The 13,005-nt window shown below is 34.6% G+C and overlaps 2 protein-coding genes, 2 long non-coding RNA genes and 1 pseudogene across 7 annotated transcripts; 1 reads left to right on the top strand and 4 right to left on the bottom strand.

The window, feature by feature from the left end:
* On the top strand, positions 1 to 6,323 carry LOC137708562 (uncharacterized). Of its 4 annotated transcripts, none has more exons than XR_015958485.1 (7): positions 1 to 163; positions 4,052 to 4,139; positions 4,279 to 4,346; positions 4,992 to 5,028; positions 5,794 to 5,868; positions 5,933 to 6,007; positions 6,189 to 6,323. XR_015958485.1 is itself a non-coding variant. In XM_088689274.1 (6 exons), exons 2-6 carry the CDS (start codon positions 4,070 to 4,072, stop codon positions 6,189 to 6,191), a joined length of 291 nt encoding a protein of 96 aa, XP_088545400.1. In that variant the 5' UTR covers positions 1 to 163; positions 4,052 to 4,069; the 3' UTR covers positions 6,192 to 6,323. The 4 variants fall into 4 exon arrangements, 2 of the variants coding, with proteins under 2 accessions (XP_088545400.1, XP_088545399.1); XR_015958486.1 differs by having other exon boundaries at positions 4,992 to 5,685; XM_088689274.1 differs by lacking the exon at positions 4,992 to 5,028.
* LOC148689770 (uncharacterized) lies at positions 303 to 1,923 on the bottom strand. Its single transcript, XR_015958491.1, has 3 exons — positions 1,078 to 1,923; positions 631 to 714; positions 303 to 434 (listed from the first exon to the last, which is right to left on the bottom strand). It is a non-coding gene; the product is annotated as an uncharacterized LOC148689770 (long non-coding RNA).
* On the bottom strand, positions 2,123 to 3,763 carry LOC137711590 (uncharacterized). The gene is made up of 4 exons (XR_015958490.1): positions 3,444 to 3,763; positions 3,275 to 3,335; positions 2,478 to 2,942; positions 2,123 to 2,369 (listed from the first exon to the last, which is right to left on the bottom strand). It is a non-coding gene; the product is annotated as an uncharacterized LOC137711590 (long non-coding RNA).
* A 135-nt stretch (positions 6,324 to 6,458) lies between the features above and the next one.
* LOC137707672 (disease resistance protein RUN1) lies at positions 6,459 to 13,005 on the bottom strand. Its single transcript, XM_088689265.1, has 5 exons — positions 12,302 to 13,005; positions 8,909 to 10,007; positions 8,403 to 8,813; positions 7,376 to 8,311; positions 6,459 to 7,240 (listed from the first exon to the last, which is right to left on the bottom strand). The coding sequence occupies exons 1-5, from the start codon at positions 12,373 to 12,375 to the stop codon at positions 6,731 to 6,733; spliced, it is 3,030 nt and encodes a 1,009-aa protein (XP_088545391.1). The 5' UTR covers positions 12,376 to 13,005; the 3' UTR covers positions 6,459 to 6,730.
* On the bottom strand, positions 12,433 to 12,795 carry LOC148689769 (TMV resistance protein N pseudogene; annotated as a pseudogene).

The following is a 13,005-nucleotide window of genomic DNA, read 5'->3' as shown; positions in this document are numbered from 1 at the left end:
GGAAGAAGTTATCAAGTTAAATGAACAATTTAGCCATTAGAAAAGTTTGGTAAGCTCTTACTGGGATGGCAGAGACAGAGGTCATGGAGTTGGGCGTGGGAATTCCACAAACCAAGGGCTGGTGTCAGTGGGTGTTAATATCAGCAATAAGCATTACTGGGATGTGAGTTCTCTCAACCTTTTGATTAATTTTTTATATTTTGGCTTTTTATATAAGCTATGTAAATGTTTAATTTCCATTTGAAAACTTGGGGAATTCTTTTGTGAATGTTTTTGTTCTGTTTTTTTGTGATTTTGTCATATTCCATACATGTCAAACTTCATTTAGGAAACTGAAACCATAAAGAATAAAGTGATAAACACGCAAAACAGTTCACAATATGAAACCGTTGCTTCACTAAATAAGCAGTACCAACAAAATCATGCTTGTTTTGCTGCAAAAGAATAAAGTAGAAAAAGGGAAACAAAATATTTATTTGTTGTTTTATTTTATGTGGAAAAAACTTGGAAGGAGAAGCGATAGTGAAACGATCATATTTATTTCAAATTTTTAGACAGAAAAATAGTACAGAAACCAACAATGAAGGCACATTCTGAGAAAGTATTGATGAAACCACACGGTACACATACCTGCTTAAACCTTTCCTCCTTTTGCTCAGCCTGTCTTTGGAGTAGATTAGACAAAGGGAAAAATTGTGTTGCGCAGTTTAGAACCTGATATAACAAAAGCATAACATAAAAAAAATAAAATAAAATAAAAATAAAATAAAATAAAATAAAAAATTCCAGAACCTGAAGTGCCTTTTGAAAGCTTGGTCCTACTTTGAAAATCTACAAAGGGAAAAATTGTAAACCCAAATTAAAGCTTCTTCTCTTACTCTAAAGAAAAATGGAAACGTTATATGGAAAAAAATTGAAATTCTGCGTAATCAAAAGTGGATCAAAACTCTAAATAGATTACCTTAACGTGTAGGAGATCGTTGTTAGAATTTGAAAACAATTGAAACTTCATTTTAAAACACAGACTTAATCAATTGATTTACATTTAAATGGAAAGAAAGTAGTGGTTAGTTTTACCTATTGTTTGTTTAGTGCCGCTCAATTTCCAATTTGTATTAAAAGCTTGAATTTTTACTTTCCTTCCATTCCCCTGTGCATAATAGTCCAGTAGCTCTTGTTTACCTACAACAAATTGAAAACCATTTGGGGAAAATAACTAAGCCTTTTGTTATTAGATTCTTGGTAGGCAAAGCAAGAAATTTACACACAACAAAACTATTAAAACTTTAAAACCCAATTCCCAAATTAGGTTCTCGACTGGCTAATGATCATATTGGATATAAATTATCATCCCGAACACTGCAATGCTTGATTTTATTTATTTATTTTTTTTTTTTTTTTTGGAACGTTCTAGTTAATCATTATTTAACTGAAGAATACAATTCGTAGAACAATAATTAGCAGATAAAACTAAAGGGAACAAAATACCAAAATTTGCAGTTAACAACATAGAGCTAAGTGAAAAATACAAAAAATAAGGATAGGAAGGCAACCAAAATGTGACTCTTACCTGGGTTTGGTTATGCTTCTATCAACTGCTGCCCTTAACTAACGAAATAAGCAATCTCTTAACGTAGCACATTTAGTCATCAATCCCTTACACACACACACACACACACAAAGATATTATGTATTACATTCTAATTTTTCTTTACTTCCATTTTCATACTATTTCTTCAAGGGTGTAAACTTACACTAATTCTCCATAATTTTCAGTCAATTCCATTGTAATTAAAATAAATATTGAGTATATACACACTTATAAACACAAAAAATTCAGTTTTCCATACGAAAGCACATACGTCAAATCAATGTTCCTACTGTATTCATTTAATCAAATGAAGCATCAAATATAATAATTAAATTATACCTCTAATTTATAACCTTTTTATTTCGCTTCATCTGCAGCTAAAACCAAAATTTAGACAGTCCCCAATATAATCTATCAAATACCAGATAGCAACACCATGTAAAAGTTATATTGGGTGTCCACACCCACACTTATACTTTACAAATAAATTTGAACTTTGAATCACTTGGGCTTCAAAAATATTTGCACATCAATAGTTGGATAGCATAACATGATAAACTTATTTTGAGCAGGAAAGTGAAAAACTATCTAGCAACACAATCTATCAAGAGATGTAAGTTCTCTATATACATATATATTTATATCAACTTGTCATATTTTATAAAACTAAAAGCATGACAATAAAGGAACCTTGGCTGCCATAAGTCATATCCGGCAACTGCTTCAGCCACCCCCACTGGAATTTAGGGTTGAGTGCATTTCATTCGAAAATCCATCACTATGAAATATGAAAACAAAAAATCAATTCAAATCCAACATATCCAACAACCCAAATATTATAATAATCTAATCAGACAATAAACAATTAGAGATGAAGCTTAATTACCATAAAGAAATGAGGGGTTGTCTGGTAGAAGCTAGTTGAAGCTTCATCAAATATATATAGGATGATCAAACAATCAGAGACTAATCTCGATTACCTTTCCCGTTCCCGGAAAATCACTTCCAGGCCCACTATGAAATATTAGAAGGTCCGTAAACTCATAAGGCTAATATAGTAAATTAAGTCTCCTTCTATCCCTTGCAACGCAAAGCAAAAGAAAGCCCCTCCTTTTCATAATCCCATACAGGGTGAGGTTAACACTTGCAGAGAGGGAAAATGGCTTATCACTTATGCCATATCTATTGTCTAACATACCTTGAACTGCCAACTCCACCATTCCCTAGGCTAGCAGATGCCATACCGACGTCTAATCACTTCACTACTGCAACACAGCAGATGAGGCTACTACCTCCCCTCCTCGTAACACTTCCTGCTCCAACGTCCACTCCCATTCAAGCACCTATCTTTCTATTAAACAACATAAAAATTCAAATTCAAATTTCTTTCCACAAAAGCATTAATTAAAATTAAAATTCATAAAACATAGAAATTGAGCTGAAATTGCTGAAACAAAATTCAAATGAAAAATTTTTAAAATTGCAGAGTCAATTAATTACTTAATTTAGCTCGGATCCACACCAAACTCACTCTAATTTTTTAAATTAAGCACCAAATACAAATACAAATTTAAAAACCACCGCCGATCCTTTGAAATCAATCGGACTCCAACAAAACAATTAATTTTCGGCATTTTCAAACGCAATACATCCAAAATTCAGAAATTGGTTCGGACGACTGACCTGCAAGCGTTTCGGGGAGGCCTGGAAGCAGAGCTCGCACATTTTAAATTCCGCTCCGCTCCTGGAATTTTTTAGATTTGAGTAGAAAATTTGGGAAGGAGAAGAATTTAATCGAGAGAGTGAAAATTCAATCTACTTCAGGATCAAACACTAAAGTACGAAACTTTACCTTTTCCCTTCTCAAATCTGACATCTTCGAGGGCTCCGCCCTACTTTTGATGGTCGTATCTGAGTTCATTTGTGGGTGTCGGCGACTTGCAATGAAGGTGGATCCACGAAATTGAGGTTGGTTCGTGGGCAGGAGGAAAATTCAATATGGGTTCGTGTGGAGGTGCATCGGTGACTGTTGAACGGATTTAACTGAGATGATGAAGAGGAATGGGGTGAGCAGCGCTGGGGCTAGGTTGAGAGAAATGGGAGAAAGAAGTCTCTCGAATTTTGAGAGAAATAAGAGAGAAACAGTGCTAGGGTTGTAGGAAATGAGCTCACAGAGTGAGAAAAGGAAAGGATGGGCGATTTGATGGATGGTTATCGACTGAGTCGGGAGAGAGAAAGATGGAGAGAAAAGGCGGTGGCAATTTTGTAAATAAAGTGAAATTCGGCTCAAACACACGGACAAAATTACCCCCTAACTTTTAAGAATTACCTTCCCAACCCAGCCCAGATCTGATGGTTTTTGTTGTAAATAGCGTGAAATCGAGGGGCAAACAATTGACTGTAGCCCAATGAACAGTCAATTGCTCCTCAGTTTTAGAATAGATAATATGGTTTGGTTAGTTCACCCAAGAAAAAAGAATGTGGATATCGTCATCTTCCTCGCATGCAACGCTCTGGCCCTTTCAGTTGAAACCAAAACGTGTTTCAGGTGCCTAACACAACCTCTCACTACTCATTCACATCATTTGGTTTTTGTTCTGATAAATTTGTATGCTTTCTGGATTCTTTATGGCAGTTTTGGACCTTTTCTTTTCTGAATGTGTGCTTCTCTGGGTTTTTTATGGCAGCTCTGAGGAAAAGCAAGAAAAAGGAAGAACCAGTATTAGAAGATCTTCCCAAAGAGTACTACGATGATGTGAGTGCCTTTATCCTTTAACTTGGCCAAATGGGTGCTCAAATTTCATGTTTTTCTGTGATTATGTGAGTAAATTTTTGTATTTTGTTTTGGGTTTTGCCAAATTCTATGGTGGTATTTATGGGTTTGGTATTGATTTTCAGTTAACAATGACTTTGGGGAAATTGATTGAGTCTGCATTCAATGTAACTTTTCGTGCAATTATATACCGATGAAATTGATTGAGTTTGGTGGGTTTAATGCGTACTGATATAAGTTTATTTGGTTTGGGTTGATCTGAAATTGGTGATTGCATTTTCATAACACGTTGGAATGTGAATTTTCATGCGTTTTGTAATTCTGAGTCTGTGTTTGGATGCTTTAATATGTTGGATTACCTTAGATACTGGCCTTCCGTGACTCCCTTTAATATGTTGGATTACTTTAGAATAGATAATTTATCTGGTCTTCTTACTTTTGTTGGAATGTTGTTACTGTAATCTGTAAATTTTGGATATTTGTTTGTCATGGGTTCTGTAGAATTAGACTCCAGTTGTGTCTTCTCTGGTTTTCTGATTATTTTCTCAATTACGATTATTTCTTACCAATTTCCTTTAAGATTTGTGCATGTGTGTTTGTTAATGCTCTGTTTCTTCGTTTTTACAGGAAATAGAATTGCTCTCTCCCTCTTCTTGGCAACCACGTATGCCCTCTCTCTCTCAAATTCTTTCATTTGGGGTCTAAATGTGATGCCTTATTGCCTAAAATATCATGTTGTTAAATGAGTTATGATATTTTGATTCTCTGCATATTCTGCATAGTGCAAAAAGCAAAATCTCTCTCTCTCTCTCTCTTTTGCTTTTTGTGGCCAAAGATCATGTCGTTTGTGTCATAAATTTGTTTTTGTTACATGGGGTTATGTATATCTTTTGGATAATAAAAAAGTTTGAATCTTTACTAGGTTTCTTTAAATTTCTTTGAATTCTGCTTTGTAAATTTGGTTTAGAAATGTGTAGAATTGCATTTAAGAGGATCATAAGGAAGAGAAGCAGAGATTAGTTCTCAGGCATTCCCTACGTGAGATGACTATGCTTAATTGCTTACTCTCCACTTGCTATGCTACTTTGCTTCTCACTCCTTCAACTGCTCTTTCTCTCTCCCCTCTCTGCTGTGTACTGCCTAATTAGTTATTTACATTTGTTTATTTATCTCTGTAAAGCTTTCATGCTTGGACTTTAAACATATGATTCAATTAGAAACCTTTATAATGTTGATGGTAGTAGAATATTCAACAGATATATATTCAACATTCGGTGGCTCTGGCAAAATCATATAGACTAAGATTTGTTAATATATGGAGGTGAGACGAGCTATTTCATTCCGAACTAAGACCTAAGAATCTTCGCAATTCTTATCCTTTAAATTTTGTATTTTTTTTTAAATATTTATTAATTTTTTGGTGATGCAGATAGATGAACATGTTCAAAGGGAAATCATGAACCATAGATCACTGGACCATCCGAATATCATTCGATCCAAAGAGGTTAGTGATAATAAACTATTTTCATTTTGTATTTTTTTTTAAATATATTTTTTTGGTGATGCAGATGGATGAACATGTTCAAGGGGAAATCATGAACCACAGATCACTGAAGAATCCGAATATCATTCGATTCAAAGAGGTCAGTGATCATAAACTATTTTCGTTTTGTATTTTAAGAGGATGAATTTGGCAAGTTCTGTTTGAATTTTGTATGAGTATCTGCTGGGGTTGGGTGGATGACGACAGAACATGCTAAATTTGGTCTTTGGTGTGCTTAAACTGGTACTGGGGATGGTTGGAACTTTGAACCTGGAATGCAGTAGGACTAAGAGAAATGCCCTACCCACCAGGGCAATCCACCACTTGAAGAATTGTTGTTAAAATAACACTGCTAAAAATATGAGCTTTACTTCCTGCACTTTGTGTCTTATTTATGTATGCAGTTACGCCTGAAATGTGTCATATTCATGCAGTTACGTCTGAAACAGTTGGTTCATGCCGCAACGCGTGGGCTTATTTTCTAGTTGGGCTCAAAAACTTTATTTTTCTTAAAAAGGGGTTTTGAATTCATACTTTATACAGACAAAAACTTGTTTGACATGAAATTTTGTATATTAAATTATTGAAAACAATTTTTTAGGGAAAATTAAAAATAGATAGAAACGAAGCTTAACAACCAATACACATTTGAATCTAGTGATTTGTGCATCACCAACATCAATTTGAATTAAACTGGGTAATAGTTTAGAGCACTGGTTACTATGGGGTCATGCGGGACTCATTCTCAAGATCGATCACTTCATGGTTACAGAGATAGTATCTAACGTTGCAGACGACAGTTGAAATAGATTCCTTCTCACAGTTATGGAAACTTTTCGTACCAGTTCCAAGGCGATGGCGATCTGCAACGTAGGATCATTGCATCTCCACTACTTGATGGGACATCCTCCTTATCCTTATTTTGCTGCTCGTACACAAACTGGACTCCAATCTCCTTTGTGACGAAACCGTCTTGCTTTCTGATTTTAAAACACACTTCTTCCCCGCATTCCAATTCATTGTTCCCCATAATCCAATGGGTTAGCCATAACATATCTTCGTTCATCACTTTCCATTCAACCTCATTCCACGTGCTCAATTTCCACTTAAGGCCCTTTGTCTCATTCCTAAGTTCAAGCGAAGGGTAAAGATGATGGCTTCGATCCGATTGCCGGGCATACAATATACATGCATTCAAACCTACGATCTTGATATTAGGCTGTGAAGGAACAATAATAGAGAAAACAGTGTTACCCATGCTCCTGTAATTGAACCGATCTGGAATCTTGCTCTCATGGACTATTATGCTAAATATGCCGCATTCAAAAGTTCCCTGCAGTTTCATGGTGATGTTGTGATTACAATCTAATCGTTTATGCCATAGAGATCATATTATAAGCACTTGTACATAACAGAGAGAGAGAGAGAGAGAGAGAGAGAGAGAGAGAGAGAGAGAGAGAGAGAGAACCTTGGAGCGCCTTCTTGCACAAAAGTTGTTCCTTAGGACCTCAATGCCACCGTTGGGTTTCAAATCGAATAGATCGATATCTTTGAGGAGTTTTATGTCAAAGCTGCTCAATGGTAGTGTATTGAACAAGCTTGCAACATCAACTAGTTTCCCACAATACCATAAATTTGAGTCCAATAATATGTTGTAATACATTAAACCTATGTCCGACGGTATGTCTTCTGACAAGGGATGCGTGGGCGGTGATATGTGCAAGTTCGGTAAATTTGTTATTCTTTTCAATGATGTGCAACCTTTACCATTCAATTGTTTCAAACCATGTGGGAGCTCTGGAAGCATTGTGAGGTTTCTGCAACCTTCTACTGCAAGAGTGCGAAGCTTATCAAGATTGTTCATGCTCTCTGGTAGGCTTGTAATTGGATTGTTATTCAGATCCAAGTACTCTAACGAAGGCAGCATAGTAAGGGCACTCGGAATCTCTGATAGATTGCAGCAATCCAGACGTAAACTTGTTAAGGAATGCGGTAAACTTGCCAATGAGAAACTGCTTGATTCAATATTTTTTCTCGGCGACACCGACGACCAGATTGAATACCATGATTTAGGTGATAACAGATTGAGCTTCTTCATTTCACAAGCTGTAGATTGTAAGTGATCAGTTGTGGCAGTCGTATTGGCACCAAGCACAAGCTTTGAGCAACCAGAAAGATCAAGATCCCGCACAGATCTCAATATTGGAAGCTTCATGAGATTTTTGCAGCCTCCTAGATTCAAAACAAGAAGTTTCTCTAGGTATCCGATGGATTCATCAACCTCAACCAAATTTATGCAATGTTTAAGAATCAATCTCTCAAGGTTAGGGAGTCCTGAGAAGTCGGGGGTTGTCCTAAGGCCATGTGAATGACTGAGATTAAGAATTTTCAGCCTCGGAAGAAACTGTTTGAATAACAAGTATTAATCAATTTCTAAGAAGATATAATGGACATGTGTGAGAGAAAGAGTGAGAGAGAGAGAGAGAGTTACGTACCCTGATCCCACTCCAAACATGTTGTAGGCTACTATTTCGCATGTCAAGAACAACCAGGTTTTCCAAATAAAAATTTTCTGGTACTGATTTTAAGTGGAATCCTCTCCAAGATAAACATATTAAACTTTTTGGAAATTCTTCGTAGCTTCCCCTGACGTTGACGTTGTTGAGCATGAGAAGTTCAAGATTGTGCATCCTTCTAAACACCTCAGAGTTGAAATCCATCTCATTTGATGCAGAAGCTGAGTTTATGGATGAAAAGCTAACTGGCTTCCAAGAGAAGAAACCAAGCCGACGTCGTCTTGAACAATTTCCATCATAATCTTCATCATGGCATCGTTTTTTATGACATCCAACAAACGTTCTTTTGCTAGCAAGGTTGAGCATGAGGCCCTTAATATTTTCCGTACCCTGCTAACAAATCAGATCATTGAGTAAGTATATGACTAGTACTGGACAACAAATCATAAGTAAAAATACATACACATGAAAAACATAGTTCTTACACTCAATTTTCTCAAAATATTCGAGGCATCTTTCTGCAACACTCTACTACGTTTTCCGGGGTCATCAGGTGATTCCTCACGAATAATTTCCATTGCCATGTTTCTCACCAATTGATGCATGACCAACCTGTTCGGCCATTGAATTTTCACTAGGCATCTGTCAACTAGATTTTCAATCCCAATCCTTGTGTAAAACTCTAAGCTGTCCAACATTGTACTCGTATAATCCATCTTCTTTCCTGTGAAGAAACTGGCTATGTGAAGGAATAAATTTTTGTCATGATCATCTTGTAAAGAATCAAAACTTATCCTCAGAACTTTTTGAATTTTGTCATTAGGGATCACGTCTAACTTCTGCAATGTACTTTGCCATACTTCTACACTTTTTCCGGATAGAGAAGATCCCAGAACTTGAAGAGCTAATGAAAGCCCTCCACAGTGCTGTACCACATGTCTTGAAAGCTCCATGTAACCTTCTTCTGGATGGGATTGTCTGAAGGCATGCCAACTGAAAAGCTCAAGTGATTCGTACTCATTCAGTTCTGGAACCATGAACTTTTCAAAAACATCGTGAGCATTTAACAAATGTTCATGTCGAGTTGTTATGATAATTTTACTTCCTGGATGAAGCCACTCTCGCATTCCGAGAATTGCATTGAGTTGATCTCGGTTGCTCACATCATCAAGAACAATAAGAACTTTTTTATAGCCCACGGCTTGTTTGATCCTGATTGTTCCTTCATCCATATTGTATACTTTCTTTGCTTTCCCCTTTTGGATATCTGAAAGAAGTTTTCTTTGCAAGCCAACAAAACCACTGGGTTGTTCTGAAGATTCTCGTATATCTGCAAGAAAGCTGCTACCTTGAAATCTATCAAAGTTGCGGTTATAAGCGGCTTTCGCGATAGTGCTCTTGCCAATTCCACCCATCCCACAGATGACAGCTAGACCAACATCTTTTGATCGATCTTGTAACCACATGTTTAGGCGTTGCACACGATTATCCATTCCAACTGAAAAGGGAGCGACGTCTAAAGCTGCGTGATCCAGTTTATTTCTAATCTCTTCAACAATATCTTGGATGAACTGCCCCTCATACCTATAATTCATTTGAATTGAAATATACGACGCAGAAATAAGCATGAGAACAAATAAACCAAAATCGATAGGAAAATATAAACCAAAATCGCAGTATATATATAGGAGCATATAAACCAAAATCGAACAACTTCAAGCTTCACTGCCATCTACAATTTTACTTAAGGTTTTTTAGCCAAAATACACAACTCCTAACTTTGGTCCCGAGATTTGAAATCGATAGAATTGGTCCCGAGTTTATCCATATTTTGATCATTTAGTGAAAATCTCCATAAAATAAGGATGAAAAGATAAAAATACCCTCAATTTGGTCAAATCATTTTGGCCTATTGTTTATTAAATTGAGGATAATTTTATTATTTTGATCCTTATTTAACTTAATTTTTCACTCATGGATCAAAATGATTAATGGTAGACAATCTCAGGGACTCCTTATATTGATTTTAAGTCTCAGAGACTAAAGTGATGAGTTATGCAAATCTCAAGATCATTTTGGCTTAAAAAAACCTTTTACTTAATTTAAAAAGGGGTTTTTTTAACTTTAATCTTCAAGAAAATTGAAATTTAAAATAAACCTAATGTTAGATTACATATTGATTATAATCCCTTAATGTATCCTTAAATCAAAATAGTTAATGTGCATTTTATTTAATGTCTCCTATTAAATATTAAAATTTATTATTATACAAATTTTTAATTTATTTTTTGGCCAAAAAATGGTTTTTTAATTTATTAATTTTATTTAGCATTCTTAAAACTTGAAAGACTCAATTAATGTGCCTAAATGTGTGTATCGAAATGTATTATATTTAACTAATGTATTTAAATGTTAGTACTAAAATGTATGTATCGAAATATATGCACCAAAATGTATTATATTAAATTAATGTACCTAAATGTGTGTACCAAAATGTATGCACCGAAATATTAGTACCGAAATATATTATATTTAACTAATGTATTTAAATGTTAGTACCGAAATATGTGCACCAAAATGTATTATATTAAATTAGTGTACCTAAATGTGTGTACCGAAATGTATGCATCGAAATGTTAGTACCGAAATGTTTTATATTGAATTATTGTACCTAAATGTTTGTATCGAAATGTATGTACTGAAATATTTGTACCTAAATGTATGCATTGAAATTGTATTATAATAAACTTAATGTACCTAAATGAAGAAGACAAGTACATCGAAATATATTGTATAACAAAAATTAATTTATCTAAATGTTTACAACAAAATATATTATGATAAATGAAATGAAAATGAAAATTATAGTGAAATAAATTAATACATTAAAAATTAGGAAGAAAAAGAGAAATAATTAAAAAAAATAAAATATAATTAATAAATGAGGTTATTAATATATCGAGTGACAAAAATTAGATTTTGATCTTATTCATGGTTTTAGTCTAAAAATCATCTTTGCCAAGGATTCAAATCTAGTTTTCTATAGGGGTCTTGGAACTTTAATCCTTCAAGAAGATTAAAATTTAATAAAAACCTGGTTTTAGATTGAATATTGATTTTAGTATGTACTGAATTCAAATTCAAACTATATTTTTGTTTTTATATTTAATAGATAACTTATTTAATGTTATTACATTAAATTTTAAATTTATTATTATACACATTTTAATTCACTAATTTTATTTAACTTAATGAATTTTATTTAACTTTCTCTGATTAATGTACCTAAACGTCTGTATCATAATATATTTTACTAAATTAATGTACCAAAATGTCCGTACCTAAATATATTGTAGTGAATTAGTAACACATAAGAAAATATGTAAAAACATAAGTAAATTGAAAATTCCGTACCTAACTATATGATGCTAAACTAGTTTACCAAATTGTTGGTACCTAAATATATTATACTAAACTAGTTTACCGAAATGTCCGTACCTAAACATATTATACTAATCCAATGTACCAAAATGTTCGTAACTAAATATATTGTAACGAATTAGTGGTAGATAAGAAAATATGCAAAAATATAAGTGTGCCAAAAAACCTCTACGAAAATATTTTCTTATATAAGATGTTACAATAATGAGAATTAAAATTTATAATATTTTCATAAAATTTAAATTCATAAAATTATAAATAAAACAAGAGACATTGAATATATGCTGGCATTAAATAGAGTCTAGGAACTAAAATCAATTTTTAATCTTGTATAAGATATTTTTCTAGACTTCGTCTTATTTAGAGGTTAAAATCTAGTTTTCTAATTTAAAAGACACTTTCAATTAGCGTGAGAACATAATGAGAATAGAAATTACCAATCTCCTAAAACCATTCCTCCCAAAGATGCAACATCTCTAAGAGCTCTTCTCCACAGCTCCACCTTGTCCATCTCCTCCGTACTGAATTGCTCCTCATGTCTGGCAAATGCTTCAGCAAAAGAACCACTCTACTTCCTGACATCGGATGGATCCACATCATAGAAAACTGGCAGAACCACATGTCTACGATCAGTATTTCTACGTTCCATGATCTTCAGAAGTTCGTTCAAACACCACCTTGAGGAAGCGTAGTCCTTGGAGAAGACAATTATCGATACTTGTGACTCCTGTATCGCCTTCTCTAACTCCGACTCAATATTCTCCCCTCTCTTGATTTCATCATCGTCTCTAAACGTGTGGATTCCTGCTAGCTCCAAGGCTCTATAAAGGTGATCAGTAAAGCCCTTGCGTGTGTCCTGGCCTCTGAAACTCAAGAAGGCATGATAGGAACACCGGTAAGAGGAGGAAGAAGAATCTCGGAAAGCATCCATCTAGAGAAACTCTCTGCTTCTTGGTTCTTGCAACGAATGGATGCAGGGCAAGCATATGCAAGGCCAAGGACAATTATATGCAGTTTCTGAGAGGGACATATGTATGAAGAGGAAGGTTCCCATTAGCCACCAGGCACTCCACACTTATTGACGAGGAAGTTTCCTAGTCAGTGAATGGGATGTTGAGGTATAGAATTTGAGAGGAGTTTG

Source organism: Pyrus communis, chromosome 17 (genome assembly GCF_041283825.1).
Source record: "Pyrus communis isolate YQ-2024b chromosome 17, ASM4128382v1, whole genome shotgun sequence".
Classification (NCBI taxonomy): Eukaryota; Viridiplantae; Streptophyta; class Magnoliopsida; order Rosales; family Rosaceae; genus Pyrus; species Pyrus communis.
This window is presented reverse-complemented; position numbering and strand designations above follow the sequence as displayed.